This window comes from Phyllobates terribilis, unplaced genomic scaffold, assembly GCF_046119375.1.
Source record: "Phyllobates terribilis strain yellow unplaced genomic scaffold, ASM4611937v1 Scaffold_7__3_contigs__length_470593459, whole genome shotgun sequence".
Lineage (NCBI taxonomy): Eukaryota > Metazoa > Chordata > Amphibia > Anura > Dendrobatidae > Phyllobates > Phyllobates terribilis.
In genome coordinates this window covers 430873562-430896605 of record NW_027362767.1, presented here as the reverse complement: position 1 = coordinate 430896605, position 23044 = coordinate 430873562, and the positions used below count along the sequence as shown (strand labels likewise).

The following is a 23044-nucleotide window of genomic DNA, read 5'->3' as shown; positions in this document are numbered from 1 at the left end:
GTTCACCACTGTTCCTTGTTTTTGCCATTTGTGGATAATGGCTCTCACTGTGGTTCGCTGGACTCCAGAAGCTTTAGAAATGGCTTTATAACCTTTTCCAGACTGATAGATCTCTATTACTTTGTTTCTCATTTGTTCCTGAATTTCTTTGGATCGCAGCATGATGTTTAGCTTTTGAGGATCTTTTGGTCTACTTCACTTTGTCAGGCAGGTCCTATTTAAATGATTTCTTAATTGAGAACAGGTGTGGCAGTAATCAGGCCTGTGTGTGGCTATGGAAATTGAACTCAGCTTCCCAAAGATGTGATAAGCCACAGCTAATATATGTTTTAAGGGGGAGGGGCAATCACTTTTTCACACAGGGCCCTGTAGGTTTGGATTTCTTTTTCCCTTAATAATAAAGATCTTCATTTAAAAACTACATTTTGTGTTTACTTGTGTTATCTTTGTCTAATATTTACATTTGTTTTGTGATCTGAAACATTTAAGTGTGAGAAAGATGCAAAAGAATAAGAAATCAGGAAGGGGGCAAACACTTTTTCACACCACTGTACATCACATTACTGATCCTGTATTGATCCTGAGTTACATCCTGTATTATACTCCAGAGCTGCACTCACTATTCTGCTGGTGCAGTCACTGTGTACATACATTACATTACTGATCCTGAGTTACATCCTGTATTATACCCCAGAGCTGCACTCACTATTCTGCTGGTGCAGTCACTGTGTACATACATTACATTACTGATCCTGTACTGATCCCGAGTTACATCCTGTATTATACTCCAGAGCTGCACTCACTATTCTGCTGGTGCAGTCACTGTGTACATACATTACATTACTGATCCTGAGTTACATCCTGTATTATACTCCAGAGCTCCACTCACTATTCTGCTGGTGGAGTCACTGTGTACATACATTACATTACTGATCCTGAGTTACATCCTGCATTATACTCCAGAGCTGCACTCACTATTCTGCTGGTGCAGTCACTGTGTACATACATTACATTACTGACACTGTACTGATCCTGAGTTACATACTGTATTATACTCCAGAGCTGCATTCACTATTCTGCTGGTGCAGTCACTGTGTACATACATTACATTACTGATCCTGAGTTACATCCTGTATTATACTCCAGAGCTGCACTCACTATTCTGCTGGTGCAGTCACTGTGTACATACATTACATTACTGATCCTGAGTTACATCCTGTATTATACTCCAGAGCTGAACTCACTATTCTGCTGGTGCAGTCACTGTGTACATACATTACATTACTTATCCTGAGTTACATCCCGTATTATACTCCAGAGCTGCACTCACTATTTTGTTGGTGCAGTCACTGTGTACATACATTACATTACTGATCCTGAGATACATCCTGTATTATACTCCGGAGCTGCACTCACTATTCTGCTGGTACAGTCACTGTGTACATACATTACATTACTGATCCTGTACTGATCCTGAGTTACATCCTGTATTATACTCCAGAGCTGCACTCACTATTCTGCTGGTGCAGTCACTGTGTACATACATTACATTACTTATCCTGAGTTACATCCCGTATTATACTCCAGAGCTGCACTCACTATTTTGTTGGTGCAGTCACTGTGTACATACATTACATTACTGATCCTGAGTTACCTCCTGTATTATACTCCAGAGCTGCACTCACTATTTTGTTGGTGCAGTCACTGTGTACATACATTACAGTACTGATCCTGAGTTACATCCTGTATTATACTCCAGAGCTGCACTCACTATTCTGCTGGTGCAGTCACTGTGTACATACATTACATTACTGATCCAGAGTTACCTCCTGTATTATACTTCAGAGCTGCACTCATTATTCTGCTGGTGCAGTCACTGTGTACATACATTACATTACTGATCCTGAGTTACCTCCTGTATTATACTCCAGAGCTGCACTCACTATTCTGCTGGTGCAGTCACTGTGTACATACATTACATTACTGATCCTGAGTTACCTCCTGTATTATACTCCAGAGCTGCACTCACTATTCTGCTGGTGCAGTCACTGTGTACATACATTACATTACTGATCCAGAGTTACCTCCTGTATTATACCCCAGAGCTGCACTCATTATTCTGCTGGTGCAGTCACTGTGTACATACATTACATTACTGATCCTGAGTTACCTCCTGTATTATACTCCAGAGCTGCACTCTCTATTCTGCTGGTGCAGTCACTGTGTACATACATTACATTACTGATCCTGAGTTACATCCTGTATTATACTCCAGAGCTGCGCTCACTATTCTGCTGGTGCAGTCACTGTGTACATACATTACATTACAGATCCTGAGTTACATCCTGTATTATACTCCAGAGTTGCACTCACTATTCTGCTGGTGCAGTCACTGTGTACATACATTACATTACTGATCCTGAGTTACATCCTGTATTATACTCCAGAGCTGCGCTCACTATTCTGCTGGTGCAGTCACTGTGTACATACATTACATTACTGATCCTGAGTTACATCCTGTATTATACTCCAGAGCTGCACTCACTATTCTGATGGTGCAGTCACTGTGTACATACATTACATTACTGATCCTGAGTTACATCCTGTATTATACTCCAGAGCTGCGCTCACTATTCTGCTGGTGTAGTCACTGTGTACATACATTACATTACTGATCCTGTACTGATCCTGAGTTACATCCTGTATTATACTCCAGAGCTGCACTCACTATTCTGCTGGTGCAGTTACTGTGTACATACATTACATTACTGATCCTGTACTGATCCTGAGTTACATCCTGTATTATACTCCAGAGCTGCACTCACTATTCTGCTGGTGCAGTTACTGTGTACATACATTACATTACTGATCCTGAGTTACCTCCTGTATTATACTCCAGAGCTGCACTCACTATTCTGCTGGTGCAGTCACTGTGTACATACATTACATTACTGATCCTGAGTTACCTCCTGTATTATACTCCAGAGCTGCACTCACTATTCTGCTGGTGCAGTTACTGTGTACATACATTACATTACTGATCCTGAGTTAAATCCTGTATTATACTCCAGAGCTGCACTCACTATTCTGCTGGTGCAGTCACTGTGTACATACATTACATTACTGATCCTGAGTTACCTCCTGTATTATACTCCAGAGCTGCACTCACTATTCTGCTGGTGCAGTCACTGTGTACATACATTACATTACTGATCCTGAGTTACATCCTGTATTATACTCCAGAGCTGCACTCACTATTCTGCTGGTGCAGTCACTGTGTACATACATTACATTACTTATCCTGTACTGATCCCAAACTACCCATCACACATTTTTGCGAAGGACCTCGGCTCTCACCTGCATAATTGATGTCACCAGGAGTTGCACGAATGGAGGAATTACGGAAGCAGAACATATCTGGAGAAGACGGAGACCATGGGTTGTTAATGTTCCACAACTTGGGTGCTTTGTTAATTAATTAACACTTACAGATAATATCTAATTTCAGTATATAAAATACTGGAGCAAGTTATAAAATTGTTTGTGGTTCTAGAAGAAATCAACTTGGCTTTACACCAGCTGATTGGCATTGGGAGCAAGAGAGGAACCAAGTGTGAAAAATCCACCCCAAATGTTCCCTTAGCTGGAGAACATCAGTCGTCTCCCAATATATGTTGACCTCCATTGATTAGAGCATTACACATGTGATAGATACCGTGGTCTCGCTTGTTACATTCTGGTGTGGACTGGTAGGCGGCCTGGAGTTTATATACCATATCGTTCACTGTTGTGTTCAGGTTGTGGCTCAACACCTGCCGGGGGCCAATGGGGAGGGTGATCAGAGCCAAATAACTCACATCTATGCTTCCATTCCTATCACAAAGAGAAAAAAATTGATGATGCTCTTCCTTTTAAAAACAGCGCCACACTAGTCCACAGGTTGTATGTGGAATTGCACCTCAGTTACATTCACTTCAATGAAGGTGAACTGCAATACCACGTACAACCAGTGGATGGATATGGCGCTGTTTCTGAAAAAATGCAATAAAAATTTCCTTTGGACAAGTTTTTAGAAAGATTTTTAAGGGTACATCCGTGAACAAAATTCTTTAGCTCTAATGATCCCAATTCGTAAATTCTAGTTGTCAATCCTTCATTCATTAATCCTTAGGGAGACTGAAAAAAAATGTAAAAAATCATTTAAGATTTTTTTCTTTCATTTTGTTTTTTTTTTTTAAACGGAATAACATGAAAGTTTTTATTACTAATTTCCCATTTTGTAAATTGAAAAAGCAAATTTGGTAAGTCAGATCTATCATTCTGTAAAAAAATGTTATCTCGTATGTTGAACATTGTAAAATAGAAATAATAAAATCACCAGGATTGACACTTTCCACCTCCGCAGAAAATGGGGTAAAAAAAACAATCAAAAAAGTTTTATGTATCCCAAAAATTGTACTACTAAAAACTTCAACTCGAAAACTCAAGCCCTCCGACAGTCCATCGATAGAAAAGTGAGAAAATTGTGGGTCTCACGTTCTGGAGACACAAACGCATTTAAAAAAAAATTGAAAAGTAATAAAATATTAATGGAAAAATTAAATTCATATCATTTTTATCGGTCAAATTAATGGTGGAATTTAAAAATTCCAACTCGCCTCGTCAAAAGAAATCCGAATATGGCTATAAAGAAAAAGTTACAGTTCTTAGAGAAAAGGGAGAGAAAAATAAAAGAGCAAAAAAACAATTGGAGGCGGTGAGAAGGGATCCATATTTTTTAAACCTATAAAAGTTGTAACTTTAATAATCACTTTCGGAACTTTCTCTACTATTGGTTTGTGTTATTTTTCTGTTCACAAAGCTGCAGAATTTCTGTCGATCCTCACCTGAAAACAATATTTGATAATCCTTTGAATTCCGTAACATTTATGAAAATCCCACGGATCTAAACGAACAAGGAGAAATTTTGTCAACAATTATCTTTTTCTACATTTTTTAGTTTTTTTTTTTGTTTGATAAACATTTATTGAAGTTGAGATTAAAATCAGAACGAAAATAATCTACGGCCTGTGTGAAAAATATCCCGACCCCATCCTGAGGTTAATAGGTCCCTACGCGTTCTGCTGCCGTTATTTTTCGTTGATGATAAATCCTTCTAGAAAAGATACTTAACCCCATAAGCCCCGCGGGTGGTTTGCACGTTAATGACCGGGCCAATTTTTACAATTCTGACCACTGTCACTTTATGAGGTAATTACTCTGGAATGCTTCAACGGATCCCCCTGATTCTGAGATTGTTTTTTCATGACATATTGTACTTCATGATTGTGTAAAAATTTCTTCGATATCACTTGCGTTTATTTGTGAAAAAAACGGAAATTTGGCGAAAATTTTGAAAATTTTGCAATTTTCAAAATTTGAATTTTTAAGCCCTGAAATCAGAGCGATATGTCACACAAAAGAGTTAATAAATAACATTTCCCACATGTCTACTTTACATCAGCACAATTTTGGAACCAAAATTTTTTTTTGTTAGGGAGCTATAAGGGTTAAAAGTTGACCAGCGATTTCTCATTTTTCCAACAAAATTTACAAAACCATTTTTTTAGGGACCACATCACATTTGAAGTGACTTTGAGAGGTCTTTATGACAGAAGATACCCAAAAAGTGACACCATTCTAAAAACTGCACCCCTCAAGGTGCTCAAAACCACATTCAAGAACTTTATTAACCCTTCAGGTGCTTCACAGGAATTTTTTGAATGTGGAAGAAAAAAATGAACATTTAACTTTTTTCACAAAAATGTTACTTTAGACCCAATTCTTTTTATTTTCACAGGGGTACCAAGAAAAAATGGACCCCAAAATTTGTTGTGCAATTTCCCCTGGGCACGCAGATACCCAATATTTGGGGAAAAAACACTGTTTGGGCGCACTGTAGGGCTCGGAAGGGAAGGAGCGCCATTTGACTTTTTGATTGTAAAATTTGCTTGAATAATTAGCGGATGCCATGTTGCGTTTAGAGAGCCCCTGTGTGCCCAAACATTGGAGCTCCCCCACAAGTGACCCCATTTTGGAAACTAGACCCCCCAAGGCACCTATCTAGATGCATAGTGAGCACTTGCAACCCCCAGGTGCTTCACAAATTGATTCGTAAAAATGAAAAAGTGAAAAAAAAAAAACTTTTTCATTGTTACGAATCAATTTGTGAAGCACCTAGGGGTTCCAAGTGCTCACTATGCATCTAGATAGGTGCCTTGGGGGGTCTAGTTTCCAAAATGGGGTCACTTGTGGGGGAGCTCCAATGTTTGAGCACACAGGGACTCTCTAAACGCAACATGGTATCCGCTAACAAATTGAATGGAAAATCGGCTCAAATTGTTAGCGGACACCACATTGCGTTTGGAGAGCCCCTCTGTGCCCAAACTTTGGAGCTCCCCCACAAGTGACCCCATTTTGGAAACTAGACCCCCCAAGGCACCTTTCTAGATGCATAGTGAGCACTTGGAACCCCCAGGCGCTTCACAAATTGATTCGTAATAATGAAAAAGTGAAAAAAAAAACACTTTTTCATTTTTACGAATCAATTTGTGAAGCACCTAGGGGTTCCAAGTGCTCACTATGCATCTAGATAGGTGCCTTGGGGGGTCTAGTTTCCAAAATGGGGTCACTTGTGGGGGAGCTCCAATGTTTGGGCACACAGGGACTCTCTAAATGCAACATGGTATCCGCTAACAAATTGAATGGAAAATCAGCTCAAATTGTTAGCGGACACCACCTTGCGTTTGGAGAGCCCCTCTGTGCCCAAACTTTGGAGCTCCCCCACAAGTGACCCCATTTTGGAAACTAGACCCCCCAAGGCACCTTTCTAGATGCATAGTGAGCACTTGGAACCCCCAGGTGCTTCACAAATTGATTCGTAATAATGAAAAAGTGAAAAAAAAAACACTTTTTCATTTTTACGAATCAATTTGTGAAGCACCTAGGGGTTCCAAGTGCTCACTATGCATCTAGATAGGTGCCTTGGGGGGTCTAGTTTCCAAAATGGGGTCACTTGTGGGGGAGTTCCAATGTTTGGGCACACAGGGACTCTCTAAATGCAACATGGTATCCGCTAACAAATTGAATGGAAAATCGGCTCAAATTGTTAGCGGACACCACATTGCGTTTGGAGAGCCCCTCTGTGCCCAAACTTTGGAGCTCCCCCACAAGTGACCCCATTTTGGAAACTAGACCCGCCAAGGCACCTTTCTAGATGCATAGTGAGCACTTGGAACCCCCAGGTGCTTCACAAATTGATTCGTAATAATGAAAAAGTGAAAAAAAAAACACTTTTTCATTTTTACGAATCAATTTGTGAAGCACCTAGGGGTTCCAAGTGCTCACTATTCATCTAGATAGGTGCCTTGGGGGGGTCTAGTTTCCAAAATGGGGTCACTTGTGGGGGAGCTCCAATGTTTGGGCACACAGGGACTCTCCAAATGCAACATGATATCCGCTAACAATTTGAGCCGACAATTTGTTAGCGGATATCATGTTGCATTTGGAGAGTCCCTGTGTGCCCAAACATTGGAGCTCCCCCACAAGTGACCCCATTTTGGAAACTAGACCCCCCAAGGCACCTATCTAGATTCATAGTGAGCACTTGGAACCCCAGGTGCTTCACAAATTGATTCATAAAAATGAAAAAGTTTTTTTTTTTCACTTTTTCATTATTACGAATCAATTTGTGAAGCACCTGGGGGTTCCAAGTGCTCACTATGCATCTAGAAAGGTGCCTTGGGGGGTCTAGTTTCCAAAATGGGGTCACTTGTGGGGGAGCTCCAAAGTTTGGGCACAGAGGGGCTCTCCAAACGCAATGTGGTGTCCGCTAACAATTTGAGCCGATTTTCCATTCAATTTGTTAGCGGATACCATGTTGCATTTAGAGAGTCCCTGCGTGCCCAAACATTGGAGCTCCCCCACAAGTGACCCCATTTTGGAAACTAGACCCCCCAAGACACCTATCTAGATTCATAGTGAGCACTTGGAACCCCAGGTGCTTCAGAAATTGATTCATAAAAATGAAAAAGTGTTTTTTTTTTCACTTTTTCATTTTTACGAATCAATTTGTGAAGCACCTGGGGATTCCAAGTGCTCACTATGCATCTAGATAGGTGCCTTGGGGGGTCTAGTTTCCAAAATGGGGTCACTTGTGGGGGAGCTCCAATGTTTGGGCACACAGGGGCTCTACAAAAGCAACATGGCGTCCGCTAACAATTTGAGCCGATTTTCCATTCAATTTGTTAGCGGACACCATGTCGCGTTTGGAGAGCCCGTGATGTGCCTAAACAGTGGAGCTCCCCCACAAGTGTCCCCATTTTGGAAACTATACCCCTCAAGGATTTTATTAAGGTGTATAGTGAACATTTTGAACCCAGAGGTACGGCACAGAATTTGTTTACATTAGGTCATCATATTGAATAAGTTGTCATTATTCTTGAGCGCAAGTGCTCGCTACTTGAGTTTGCATCGGGTACTCAGGTATGCACCATGTACAGCGTGTGCTCGAGTGACATGCTCGAGTCCCTGCTCCGCATGTTTCACGGTTATTAGACACCCAAAAAAAAACATGCGGGGATCGCTCGTGCATGGCAGGCAATCCCCGTAAAGTTTTTTGGCTGCGAAGCATATGGGGCAGAGACTCGAGCATGTCACTCAAATACCCACGATACTCAATGCATACCAGAGCACCCGATGCAAACTCAAGTAGCGAGCACTTGCTCTCAACACTAGTCGCCATATCGTCATCTTTTTTTCTTACTTTTGAAAAAAATCCCAACCCCAGCCCTAACCCTAGCACAACCCTAGCCCCAGCACAACCCTAGCCCCAGCACAACCCTAGCCCCAGCACAACCCTAGCCCTAGCACAACCCTAGCCCCAAACCCAGCCCTAACCCTAGCCCAATCCTAACCCAAGAGTTTATTTTTGACGCCGTTCCTTGTGCGGTATAAGTGATTAGACGACTTTATTCTTCGGGTCGGTGTGATTACAGCAATGCCAGAATCATATGGGGTTTTTATGACTGACAGCTGTCACACACTAAAAGACGCATTTTTTGTAAAATCTAGTTTTTGCATCGCCATATTTTGAGAGCTATAATTTTCCAGATTTTGGCAGACAGTCATGTGACGGCTCGTTTTTTGCGGGATGACTTGACGTTGTTATTGGTGCCATTTTCAGGCACGTGACATTTTTTGATCGCTTTCTATTCCGATTTTTGGGAGGCAGAATAAACAAAAACCAACAATTCAGGAATTGTTTTTTTTTTTTTTTTTAATTCTGTTCCGCGTGTGGTAAAATTGATGAGGTAGCTTTATTCTTCGGGTCAGTACGTTTACAGCGGTACCACATTTGTATCATTTTTCTATGTTTTGGCGCTTATACACAATAAAAGCTATTTTATAGAAAAAAATATTTTTTTGTATCGCTTTATTCTGAGAGCTATAACTTTTTTATTTTTCGGCTGATGGAGCTGTATGGCAGCTTGTTTTTTGCGGGACGAGATGCCGTTTTTAGCGGTATCATTTTTATTTATATGCGTCTTTTTGATCGCGTGTTATTCCACTTTTTGTTTGGCGGTATGGTGATAAAGCATTGCTTTTTGCTTCTTTTTTTTTTTTTTTTTTTACCGTGTTCACTGAAGGGGTTAACTAGTGGGACAGTTTTATAGGTCAGGTTGTTCCGGACGCGGCGATACCAAATATGTGTACTTTTATTGGTTTTTTTTTATTTTTTTTATAATAATATTTATTGATGGGTACATTATATTTTTATTTTTGGTGTATTATTTTTTTTATTTTTTTATAATATTTTTGCACATTTTTTTTTTTTTCCACTTTCACACAGTTTATACACTTTATTACTTTGTCCCACTCTGGGACTTTCACTTTTTTTTTTTCTGATCGCCTGCATGGCACAGGAATGGAGCACCATCCCTATGCCATGAAGGCTGTCAGAAGTGCACAGTGTGAAGATTGCTTGGAGATGCACTGCGCATGTCCAAGCAATCTTCCTGCTCTCTGGTGACCCGGATGTTGTCATGACGACATCGGGTCGTCATGGCAACACCCGGGAAGCCTTTGCAGACTGCGCTGGAAGCCGGAAGAGGAGGTGAGTATCGCCGATCATCTCCCCTTGCCCCCGCAATGCCGCGATCGACTTCGATCGCAGCATCGCGGGGGTTAATGTGCTGGGAACGGTGCAGGACCGCTCCCTGCACATAGTACCGGGTGTCAGCTGTGACAATCAGCTGACACCCGGCGGCGATCACGCCCGCACAGCCTGTGTGCGCGCGCGATCGCGATGACGTACTAATACGGGTCTGGCTCTTAAGTCCCAGGGCACAGACGCGTATTAGTACGTCAGATGTTATTAAGGGGTTAAAGATGAAAATAGTGCAACCTATTTTATAAAATTAAAAAAAAAACAAACCTACAGCTACCAAGGTCCTATACCAGTGATTCCCAAACAAGGTCTCTGTGAATCCTTGAGGTTTTTACAAACAGGGTTAGGGGTTTTCAGGAGAAGGACAACACCACGATATATCTATTTCACAGTGACAATTACATAGCTGTAAGGGTTCCCCAGGAGAGGAACATCTTTGCTGTAATGGGGAAGTTTTTTACCATAATGAATCTTCGAAAGAATATAAAGAACAAGGCGAAAAGGAAAACCAGCAGCCTGATGGCTTGATACTATCAAGATAACGGTGCAGAAGACCCTGCTGGACCTATCTAGGCTTGGACAAAATCGATCTTCCTACAGAGCGTTCATCTATCAAGTCTCGATGGTTTGAGAATGAGCCGAAGGCCGTTGAATAATAAAGAATCATATAAAAATTGGAAAGAGATCTAAGAACTAGTGATGAGCGAGCCTGCTCGCCACTGCTCGGCACTCGGCGAGTATTTCCGGGTTGCTCGGGCGGGAACTCGGGTCCCCTCCCTGCATATTTAGCGCTCTTTAAAGAGCCAATTAACATGCAGGGATTGGCTGCCACGCACTGTAATGCCGTATTCATGTTGGTTGTGCCATTACAGTGATTGGCTGGCCGCATAGCATCATCTGGTCTATATAAGACCTGGTGACCCTATGCTCGTCACAGTCTACCCCGTAAACAGGCAGAGTAGGGAAAGCTGCTGCTGAGTCAGGGAGAGATTAGCTTGTTTATTAGTTAGTATAAGTATTCGTTACACGCACGCCGCTAGGTTCAGATAGGGGCGAGACGGGTTCCATGAATTCTTTGCAATCCTGGGGGAACCGTTACTCAGGGCGACCGTAGGCTGCAGCTTCTCTCAGGCACACAATAGATTCAATTGCTGACCAGACACATCTGACAAGAGTGTTTTTCAACAGTTTAACAGTGGAATTTAATCTGAAGCACGGCTAGTGCAATTCAGGGATATTACAGCACAATGTTCATTACAGTATGGTCTGAGTTTCTTGAGCAACTGGCTCCAGTAACAATACAGTAGTTTCTTCACAAGGCATAGTATTACAGTCTCTTCAGTGGCATAATTCAGCATAGATTAGATCTCTTAGCAGCACACTTCTATGCATACACAACCACAGGCTTTTCCTTCACAAGGACACAATAATAAACAGCATGGAGATGGAGGGGGGGGGAGTTTGATGAGGGAGATGATCCCTGTGACACAAATCCTTCCAGTCCTTATCTTCCTGCCTGATAATACTCTGCACTGTTAGTTCAGGGAGTTTATCTGACCTGTGTTTAGTTTCTCTCCTAATTTGAATCCTTTTCAGTTGCCTTCTGTCAGATCCAGATAACACACCACCTTTCTCTTCGCTTCAGCCAGATTACAATGACAAGTTCCCTACAATCCCCTTGGGGCTCTGCTAAAACACTCCCTGTCGCCTGTGACTGTGTTAACCCCTCTAATTGCTGGATCCTTCTGAAGCACAACACTTCCTGTCTCCTGTGTTTGTGTTATTTGTAACAGTTGCTGGATGCTTTGGAAGCAACTGCACTACTTCTGCATATCACATATTCCACAGCATATCTATATATCCATCTGAACTAACAGTCCTTCTGAGGGCTAATCCAGCTGCATATATTCAGTGATGATTGCAGGAGTTACGCAGGCAGGGTTTGTGGCAGTGTATACAGCACAAGAGGGTCCATTGCACGTTCTGTCTGCTGCTGCTGTTACAGATATCCGTACACATAACCCCAGATATCAGGGGCAAGGGCTATTTTTTTTTTAATCTTAATCCAGATTATTTGCTTAAAAAGCAATAAAGAGTACAAAATTTAAGTGCTCAATTTTCTTGCTAGCACTGCAGAATACAGCCAGTTCTTTTCCATCATCCCATATTACAGCGATAAAAATCCACAAATTTGTAGTAAATGTGGAAAATATTGTCCTCCATTTAGAGTTTTGCATCAGTGTGTCAGTGAAGCTATTCACATGTGGTCACTGTGAAGAATACTAAACTACAGGGCTGTTATTTAAAACCATGGGTGTCCGTCAGATGTATCACATATAACTGCGGTAGACGGTGGACGATGAAATCACTGACCCAACCTGGCAAGGTGACATGCAGAGCGAGGACAGCAGCACACAGGGGGAGGGAGGCGTAGCACCACAACAGGCAGGAACAAGCAGTATGGTGGCCGCAGGCACAAGGCGGGCAACTGCTGCTCGGAACACCAACACTACGGAAGTTGCCAGTACAACTGTTAGCTCTTCCCGAGTCTGGTTATTTTTTAAAGACTCTGCCGATAACCCCAAAAAGGATATTTGCACCATCTGCCAGGCCAGCATCAGCAGGTGTAGCAAAACTAGCAGCCTGACCACCACCAGCATGATCAGGCACATGACAGCAAAGCACCCGACTATGTGGGCCGGACAGTAGGGTTCAGAAACAGTGTCTGCGGGTGACACCACTGCTTGTTCCACTGTTGTGCGTGCACGCCAATCCCCTGTCCATGGCACATGCGAAGATGCCTCCCATCCTGCACCTGCCATTGCACACTCTCAACTAGCACCTTCAGCAAGCACGTCCTAGTCCCAGTGCAGCATACAGTTGTCCCTACCCGAGTCATTGGAATGCATGCCCAAATACGCAGCCAACACCCCACAGACCACACTACTATTTTCACCCATTTCGCAAATGTTTGCGCTGGAAATGTTGCCTTTTAGGCTCATGGAGATGGAAGCTTTCCGCAACCTGATGGCAGCGGTTGACCCTCGGTACTTGGTCCCCAGCCGCCACTATTTCTCCCAGTGTGCCATCCCCACATTACACAAGCATGTGTCCCAGAACATTAGCCGTGCCCTCAACAACGCAGTTACTGGGAAGGTCCACCTAACCACGGACACATGGACAAGTACTTGTGGGCAGGGACGGTACATCTCGCTGATGGCACACTGGTTTAATATAGTGGAAGCCGGGACTCAGTCGGACCTTGGGACGGAACAAGTCCTCCCGACGCTGAGGATTGCGGGCCCTGGGTCAACCAGGGTTGCCCCCACATTCTACAGCTCCTGCACCTACTCCTCCTCTTCAGCCTCGGTGTCCAAAATGACCACATAAGACTATAGCACTGCCTCGGCCAAGCGGCAACACACTGTGCTGAAGCTAATATGGTTAGGTGACAAACCGCACACCGTGGAAGAGATATGGACAGCTCTGAAAGAGCAGGCAGATCTGTGGCTGACACCACTTAACCTATAGCCAGGCATGGTTGTGTGTGACAATGGCCGGAACCTGGTGGCTGCTCTGAGGCGAGGCGAGATCACATACGTACCATGCCTGGCCCATGTGCTTAACCTCGTAGTTCAGCGGTTTCTCAAAACCTACCTGGATCTGCCAGATATGCTTGTCAAAGTACACCGCCTGTGAGCCCATTTTAGAAAGTCAGCTACAGCTTCCGCCGTCCTTGCCGTGCTTCAGCAGTGTTTGCAGCTTCCAGCTCACCGTCTAGTGTGCGATATCCCCATGCGTTGGAAGGATTGGGGGGAGCAGAGGGCAGTTATTGACTACCAGCATCAACACCGCCGTCGGTATTCAGGTCATCTTCCACACATAAGACCTCAGGAGTGGACATGGATGTCAGACATCTGTGCCATCTTCCAAAACTTTGAGAACTCCACCAAGATGGTGAGTGGCGATGACGCCATAATTAGCGCCACCATCCCGCTTCTCTGTCTTCTGAAACGCTCGCTGCTCACAATTAAAGAGGAGGCATTGAAGACGGAGCACGATGAGATGGAGCAAGGAACCATAAAGGGTGATTACACACAGCCCAGCCTCATCTCATCCCAACATGGATTGGGTGACAATGAGGAAGATTAGGAGGAGGAAGAACAGGAGCTAGTTTCCTGTGCTATAGACGATACTACCCACACAACTGTCAAACCATCTGTTCAGCGTGGATGGCCTGAGGAGAGGGAGGAGGAGGATGAGGAGGAGAGCATGGTCAGTCGTCCTCTTGGTGAGGACACAGAAGTATTGCCTGTTAGCAGTCTAGAACGCATGGCTGAGTTTATGTTACGCTGCCTTTCCTGTGACCCTCGCATTCTCCAAATTTTGGGTGACAGTCATTACTGGTTGGTGACACTGCTAGACCCACGCTACAAGGAGAACTTTCTATCTCTTAACTTTCTATCTCTTAATCCCGTGGCGGACAGGTCTGCTAAAATGGGGCCGTACCAGAAGGCTCATGTTGCAGAATTATTAAAAAAATTCCCATCTGAAAACACTGATGGCAGAGGTCACAGTTCTTTGGACAACCAAGGAGTACAGGTGAGAGAGACACAAATGCAATCCAGCAGAGGCAGGGGAACACTGTCAAATTTCTGGGACAGTTTTCTCAGACCCTACCATCGCACAAGCCCTGATGCGCTGGGTAGTCTCCCAAGGAGGGAAAAGTTTGGGAAGATACTGAAGAAGTACCTTGCCAACCGTACCAACGTCCTCCGTGATTCCTCTGTGCCTTATAATTATTGGGTATCCAAACTGGACACATGGCATGAACTGGCTCTGTAAGCTTTGGAGGTCCTGGCCTGCCCTGCCGCTAGCGTTTTGTTAGAGCGTGTTTTTAGTGCCGCAGGGGGAATTATAACTGATAAGCGCATCCACCTGTCAACTGAAAATGCTGACAGGCTGACTCTTATAAAAATGAACAAGAGCTGGATTGAGTCAGACTTCTCAACACCACCGAATGATAGCAGTGTAACATAAACTCAAATTCAGTGTCCTTTTTTTGGGAGGTGTATTCCCATGCATCTCTTCACACCCAGACATGGGTATACGCTTTCTGATTTTGTCTATTTGCTCTTGTCCTCCTCCTTCTCCTCATCTTCATCCTCCACCACCATATCACCACCATATCTACTATATTACCATATCTACGTCTCTTCCAAGGGGCATTGGAGTGCGTCCAAATTTTTGTCAGCCCTTGCATTCACTGCATAGGCAATAATAGTATGGGAGACCCACTTCCTAATAATGGGAACATTTTTTTCATGAGGCCCTCCTCTACGTCTCTTCCAAGGGCTATTGGAGTGCATCCAAATTTTTGGCAGCCATTGCAGTCACTGCATACGCAAGAACACTATGGGAGACCCACACTTTTCTAATGGGAATTTGTTGTTACTGAGGCCCACCTCTATGTGTCTTATTCTTTAAATTGACATTGGGGCTTTTCCCAAATTTAGGTAGCCATTGTACTCACTGCATACGCTATAGCTGTATAGCAGAACTCCTCCTTTGTAATGGGAACATGTCATTACAGAGGCCTACCTCTATGTGTCTTTAAATTGGTATTGGGGTTTTTCCCAAATTTAGGCAGCCGTTATACTCACTGCATACCCTATAACTGTATAGCAGAATCGCTCCTTTATAATGGGAACATTTTGTTACTGAGACCCACCTCTATGTGTCTTTAAATTGGTATAGGGGTTTTACCCAAATTTAGGCAGCCCTTGCAGTCACTGCATTGGGCATTACCACTATAGGAGACACACTACTTTATAATGGGAACATTTTTTTTTGAGGCCCTCCTCTATGTCTCTTCAAAGGGGTATTGGGGTGCGTCCAAATTTTTGGCAGCCCTTGCAGTCACTGCATATGCAATAATAGTATAGGAGACCCACTTGTTAATAATGGGAACAACAAAGCATAGCTGGTTGATGGCTCTCTAACTATAGTAAGGGCCGACTGCTGGCCCTTTAAAAATAGTAAGGGCTGCCTGATGACCCTATAAAAATAGGCTTTGTGACTTTCAGAGTCCCTCCTTTATAAATGAAACAGGATGTGACTGATCATGTTTCACACACAGCATGGCCAGATAAGGAGATAAGGTAGTAAATGTTAAAATGACATTTACTGTTGAATGTATTTTTCACCGTTGAAATCAATGCAAAAGTGCAAAAACACATCAAAAACGCTACATGTGAACATAGCCCAAGGTGTGGAGTAGCATTTTTGTTTTTGGTTATTTATTTTGCCTTTTATACAAGTCATTACCCTGGAAAGGATGTTCCTTAACATTTTTCCCAGGAAAATCCATTTTGGTTTCGTTTTTGTATGTTTTATTGTGAGTCCATAAAAGTGGCGTAATACTCTGTCAAAATTGCTCACAGCAGTGACCTGGGAGCCAGAGATGCTTCCATGGGTTTTCCCTATGCTTTTCCCATGTCATTTGAGCACTTTTCCCATCAATTTGGGCAATTTTTAGGCCCTCTGCAGACCTCCCGTGGGGGCCACCGTAAAAATGTTTGAGTTTCCCATAGACTTACATTGGGCTCGTTGCTCGGATCGAGCACCCGAGTATTCCAATGTGCTCGACTCAAACAACGAGTACCCAAGCATTTTAGTGCTCGCTCATCACTACTAAGAATTACAACTAGTGATTAGCCAAGCTGCCATAAATCAAATTAGTCAGGTCACTTGAGTTTGACCAGAAAATGAAACCGTTGAGGTTAAAAAACAAACAAAAATAGTATGCCTACATTGCCGCTCAGCTGTCTCAATGCCGTATGCCCACGCCTGAACCTCTACTGGCTCCTTCAAGTCTCAGTCTCCATGGCAGGTGATGTCCTCGTCTGTGTATACTTTCACTCTGTCCTAAATAAACCTCAGGCAATGCACGTTGCACGTCCAGGATGGAGAACATTATACCAGGAAGGGACCCAGGATGGAAACATTATACCAGGATGGGGGACATTATTTCTGGAAGGGTCCCAGGATGGTGGTGGACATTATACCAGGAAAATGCCCAAGATGGAGGACATTATATCTGGAAAATGCCCAGGGTGGAGGACATTATACCTGGAAGAGGTCCAGGATGGGGAACATTATTACAAAAAGGGGCCAGGATAAGGACATTATTACAGAGAGGGGCCAGGATGAGGACATTATTAAAGTATTACAGGAAAAGAGCACAGGATGGGGGACATTATTACAGGAAGGGGGTTAGGATCAGGAACATTATTACAGGATGGGGGACATTGCTACATGAGAGGGCAAACATGTATATCTTCACAGGATCTGGAACGCTACAATGGCCCATAGATCTGACGAACATGCAGGTTACGCCTCTGGTAAGTGCGTCACAGTGTGTTGCCCAAAGCCTATGCATGTTGCGATACCCAAAATTCATGAGGGCACAACATCTCTCACCTGAGGTCTATTGAGCTCGGAAGTGCCTGCAATGAGTAAAAGAAGACATGGAAGAGGACACCAGAGCTAGAGGGAGCAAGCAGGACACTAGGTGGAGATTTGCAGCAGGACAGGTGAGCGGTGAGATGAGTATACTACCTTCTTTAATATTTAAGCCTCCTTTCAACCTTCTACAAGTCAGCAAAATGTCGCAGAATGCGAATAACTCAAAAAAAATTAATTTGGGGCAAAGCTGAATTCTTTGCAAATTCGAGGTGAATTTGATTCAGCTCAAACCGATTCACTCGTCTCCAATCACAACCAGTTCCCGTATGAAGTCATGATTCCTCCATAAGGACTTGACTTTTTTCGGTACATGTTGTAAATATGTCTCTGAACATGTTGGTATAATCTCAAAAAGCCTCAAATACGTTGGATTAAAGTATGTTGTTGGTTGAGTGATCGCAACTCTGACAAGGCCATGGACATTCATTCTTAAATGTTTAGCCGGTGAATGATCATTTCCATTGTAATTGTTCCTTTCCATCAACCTTAATCCAACCCTGTCATTAGACTTGAAAGAAGACGGCCGGGAGACCAGCTTAAGGAGCTGTCACATTTCCTGCTCCTCCTGATCTTCATGGGGTCATTTTTTGTTTTACCAAATGTGTTGGTGTTGGTTTTGTCCCACTTAAGTATTACAGGTTCTCCTCCTCCTCCCTCACAGGCGGGACTGCTTTCCTGTCCATGTAGTGGCTGCTGGTGGTGGAGCATGTGACCAGACCTCCTGCAATTAAAACAGCTTTCCTGGGTGAGGTGCTTTATAATTGGAGGAGGCTGATGGACACGCCTGGTCACAGGCTCCATTACAAGAACAGCAAAGCAGTGAGGCCTGTGAGGGAGGATGTACTAACAGGAGGAGAACCTGTAAGACTTCTATATCAGTAAGTGCCACAATGTCATGTCCCCTACACATCTGCTACACTAGAAAAGAAGTGGGGAACCCCTTTAAGTAAGTAGACATTGACAAGTTCGTAGGAAAAGCTACTGAGCTTTAAAGAAAAATACTTCACATACAGGAAGTAATGGGACAATGGGGAATTTTTGTAATGATAAAATTAAAAAATGAAATGATGGGTGACAACTGTGAGTGTCACACTGGATCCTCACCCTGACAGGCAGGGACTCCGGTGTGTCAGTACACTCACCTGCGCTGTGGCCAATGCTTTCCCCTCCCGTGCGCTGCCTGCTTCAAGCAGGGCTTCCAGCCATGTCCTTAGGGCACGAACATGCGCGCGCCCACCCTCTTAAAGGGCCAGCGCGCACACTTGCTATTACGTCCCCAGCCAATGGCTGTGGGATATTCCATATATATTGCTTTCTCCCTGTTGAGGAGGTGCCTGAGCAACCTTCCTGTTCTGCAGTCTATGTTGTAAAGGTTGTGTACTAGTCCACGCTACTATGCCTGACTACCTCTGGTGCAATCCAGCCTGCCGCACTCTGGTACAACCCAGCCTGCCACACTCCGGTGCAACCCAGCCTGCCGCACTCCGGTGCAACCCAGCCTGCTGCACTCTGGTGCAACCCAGCCTGCCGCACTCCAGTGCAACCCAGCCTGCCGCACTCTGGTACAACCCAGCCTGCCGCACTCCGGTGCAACCCAGCCTGCCGCACTCCGGTGCAACCCAGCCTGCCGCACTCTGGTACAACCCAGCCTGCCGCACTCCGGTACAACCCAGCCTGCCGCACTCCGGTGCAACCCAGCCTGCCGCACTCCGGTGCAACCCAGCCTGCCGTACTCCGGTGCAACCCAGCCTGCCGCACTCCGGTACAACCCAGCCTGCCGCACTCCAGTGCAACCCAGCCTGCTGCACTCCGCTGCAACCCAGCCTGCTGCACTCCGGTGCAACCCAGCCTGCCGCACTCCAATGCATCCCAGCCTGCCGCACTCCGGTGCAACCTAGCCTGCTGCACTCCAGTGCAACCCAGCCTGCCGCACTCCGGTTCAACCCAGCCTGCTGCACTCCGGTGCAACCCAGCCTGCTGCACTCCTGAGCCGCCCAGCCTGCCGCACTCTGGTGCAACCCTGCCTGCCGCAATCCGGTTCAACCCAGCCTGCCATACTCTGGGGCAACCCAGCCTGACGGACTCCGGCGCAACCCAGCCTGACGCACTCCGGCGCAACCCAGCCTGACGCACTCTGGCTCAACCCAGCCTGCTGCACTCCGGCTCAACCCAGCCGACCACACTCCGTTGCAACCCAGCCTGCTGCATTCCGGTGCAACCCTGCCTGCTGCACTCTGGTGCAACCAAGCCTGACGCACTCCGGTGCTATCCTGCTTGCCACTCTTGAGCCCCATCCTGCCTGTCCTACTGGGTCCAGCTGCTGCACACCTGTTAGTCTGTTCTGGAGTGGCACCTTGCGTTCATCGGGAGCCAAGCCTAACCTCACCATCAGAGGCTCTAGTGAACAGTCTGGTGCTCGCTTAGTCACGCCCCTCCGAGCTCTCCGCGGTCCATGGCACATTGATTCCACAAACTACGTTCGTGACAATGACTTTATCATCCGTTCCATCGGCTTTTGATTAGATTTGGTAACTGTTCCTAAACATCAACAGAATTGGTGACAAGTGAATAAAGCTAAGATTCCTCACCTCTTTCTTAAATTTGTCGGCCATATTTATGTAGTCCTTGCTGGCCGTATCGTTAAGTTCTTCGGAATAATTGCGGTTGTAAATCTTCAGATGAAATGCTGCTGTCAGATTCACTTCACCTGGTAAATGTAACAAGAACATCATTAAAGGCTCAATACCTCGCATTGTATTGGAGCTCGATGCTGCTAGGAACAGTGAGATTGGTCAGGTTCATTCTACTGCACATCGATATTATTCCTATAGACTTCAACTGGCTGAACTTTGTGATATATAAACAAGAAAAGGCTGAATTTCAGCATAAAAGTAGTGGTTTAACCTTGAAACTGTTGGTATATATGAAGAGCATAACCCAAAAAAATCTGAAAATTAATTTCTATTGTACAGCGCGTTTTGAATTCATTCTGACTTTTTTTTGTCAGATATATATCAAGTTCTGAATGAAGATACTGACAGAGAAAAGCTGAATTTCACAAGAAAACAGTGGTTTAACCTTGCCCACTGCTGGAATATCTGAAGAACATAACCCAAAAATCCAAACATGAACCTGTCATTGTACAACGCATTTCTGACTCTTTCATCAAATACATATCAGGCGTTGAATGAAGATACTGACAAGGAAACACTGAGTTTTGCAAGTAAACAGAAGTTTAACATCAGCTGCTGCTGGAATATCTCAAGAGCATAATCCAATTGATCCGAAAATGGAAGTTTTATTGTACAACGCGTTTCCAAGATGCTCTGTGTCCCTCGTCAGATGCATATTTGTAGGCTCCGACTGAAGATACTGACAAAGGAAAAACAGAATTTCCGCATAAAAACAACAAAGTAAGATGCAATAAATCCTAAAATGAAACTTTTATTGTACAGCGCGTTTCCTAGTCGTTCTGACTCCTTCATCAGGTGCATGTTCAATAACAAGTAAGTCCCCCACTTTTATACACATAAAAATGACGTAATGGTTACATGACAATTAAAAATGCATCAATTAACTCCAAAACATACAATTATTATATAAAAATGTCCATATATATATATATATATATATATATATATATATATATATATATATCCTCATGTTCCCCATACAGAAAAACAATTGTAAAAAATAAATATAATTGAAATTATAATTACAATTAAATTTACCTTTTCATAATCGTTTTTTTTTATATGTAGGGAACATGCTGATATATTTATGCATTTTTACTTGTAATGTGACTATTACATCATTCTTTAATGTGGGGGACTTGCTCATTATATTTACCTGACGAAGGATTCAAAACAACTCGGAAACATGTTATACAATAAAAGTTAAATTATCAGATTTATTGGATTATGCTCTTAACCTGGCCAGGTTTAAACTGTTTTCATGTTGAAATTCAGCTTTTCCTTGTCAGTATCTTCATTTGGAGCCTAAAGATGTGTATCTGAGAAAAGGGCAAAAATGACTCCGAAACGCGTTGTACAATAAAAGTTTCATTTTTGGATTTATTGAATTATGCTCTTCTGTTATACCAGCAGTGGCCTGGGTTAAACTGCTGTTTTTATGCTGAAATTCGGCTTTTCCTTGCCAGTATCTTCATTTGGAACCTAAAGATGTGTATGTGAGAAAAGAGCAAAAATAACTCCGAAACGCGTTGTACAATAAAAGTTTCATTTTTGAATTATAGTCTTCAGTTATACCAGCAGTGGCTTGGATTAAACTGCTGTTTTTATGCTGAAATGTAGCTTTTCCTTGTCAATATCTTGAAGTCTGAGATCTACTGGCCGGGTAGGTGGAGCGGCAGCCGGGAGCATCATTGATTGGAACCAAATGTGCTTCACAGAGTTGTCCTTGTTTTTGCACAACTTGAATAGGCGAGAAAATAACTTACCCTCTGTTTTTATTTTTTGGCAATCTCAAAGGTCCAGTAGAAGACGACCCCCATTTAAAGGCCACAAAGGAGCCAGTTTAATATGGGTTGATACATAAGTACCTGCTAGACCCTTTTGATGATATTAACGATCCGGTCCCCATTCCCATTTACCCTTCACCAATCATTGTGAATTTCTAGAGCCCATAACTATTGATTAACCGGTAAAACAGATGATCAAGCTGAAGGGTTTGAAGTTGTACGATGCCGCAGCCTGAGAGTTAACAGGAAAGCAGCAAAAATTAAAGTACACCAGGATGCTGTTCATTTTTCTTGGTTAAATTATTAAAAGGGGTTGAATTATCTATTGGGACATATGGCCATAATATGGGCTTTCCCCCCTCTATGGGCCAGAGGGCAAAGTTTAAACATAAATTGATGAAAAGTGTCCAAAAGAGAAGCGATCCTTGTTTCCCTAAGCAGCCAATCACAGCTATCGTTTTTCAAGGGCACTATATAAAATGAAAGATATGGTGTGATTGGTCACTATGGAGAACACAGACATTTTTTAGACCTTTTTATCAGTCCATCCAATGTACTTACTAATAGTTATAGACGAATTAGAAAATTGACACTGAGAGCCTAGAAAGGGTTCTGGGCAGTTGCACCCTTTGCCGTTGAATGTTCCCCCATTGTAACAGGGATTGGTTGAAGTTTCACATCGAGGTCCTGTGAAGTTAGCTGGGCAGACACAACTCGTTCCATTGAAAACACCTTCGTTCAAACAAACTGAAAAAGTAAAGTTGTGGGTAAATTTCAAACTGTGAAAGAGTAATAACAGCCGATGGAAAATCAACAACAACAGCCAATAA

At 43.6% G+C, this 23044-nt stretch overlaps 1 protein-coding gene across 1 annotated transcript in view; it reads right to left on the bottom strand.

The window, feature by feature from the left end:
• The window catches only part of LOC141155608 (uncharacterized), a 60704-nt gene that overhangs the window by 4520 nt on the left and 33140 nt on the right, over positions 1–23044 (bottom strand). Inside the window, exons 3-7 of the mRNA XM_073642475.1 lie at positions 22776–22961; positions 20323–20441; positions 4887–4945; positions 3716–3873; positions 3358–3417 (exon numbers count right to left, since the gene is read on the bottom strand). Coding sequence (XP_073498576.1) covers positions 3358–3417; positions 3716–3873; positions 4887–4945; positions 20323–20441; positions 22776–22961 — 582 coding nt within the window. The remainder of the gene's footprint in view (positions 1–3357; positions 3418–3715; positions 3874–4886; positions 4946–20322; positions 20442–22775; positions 22962–23044) is intronic.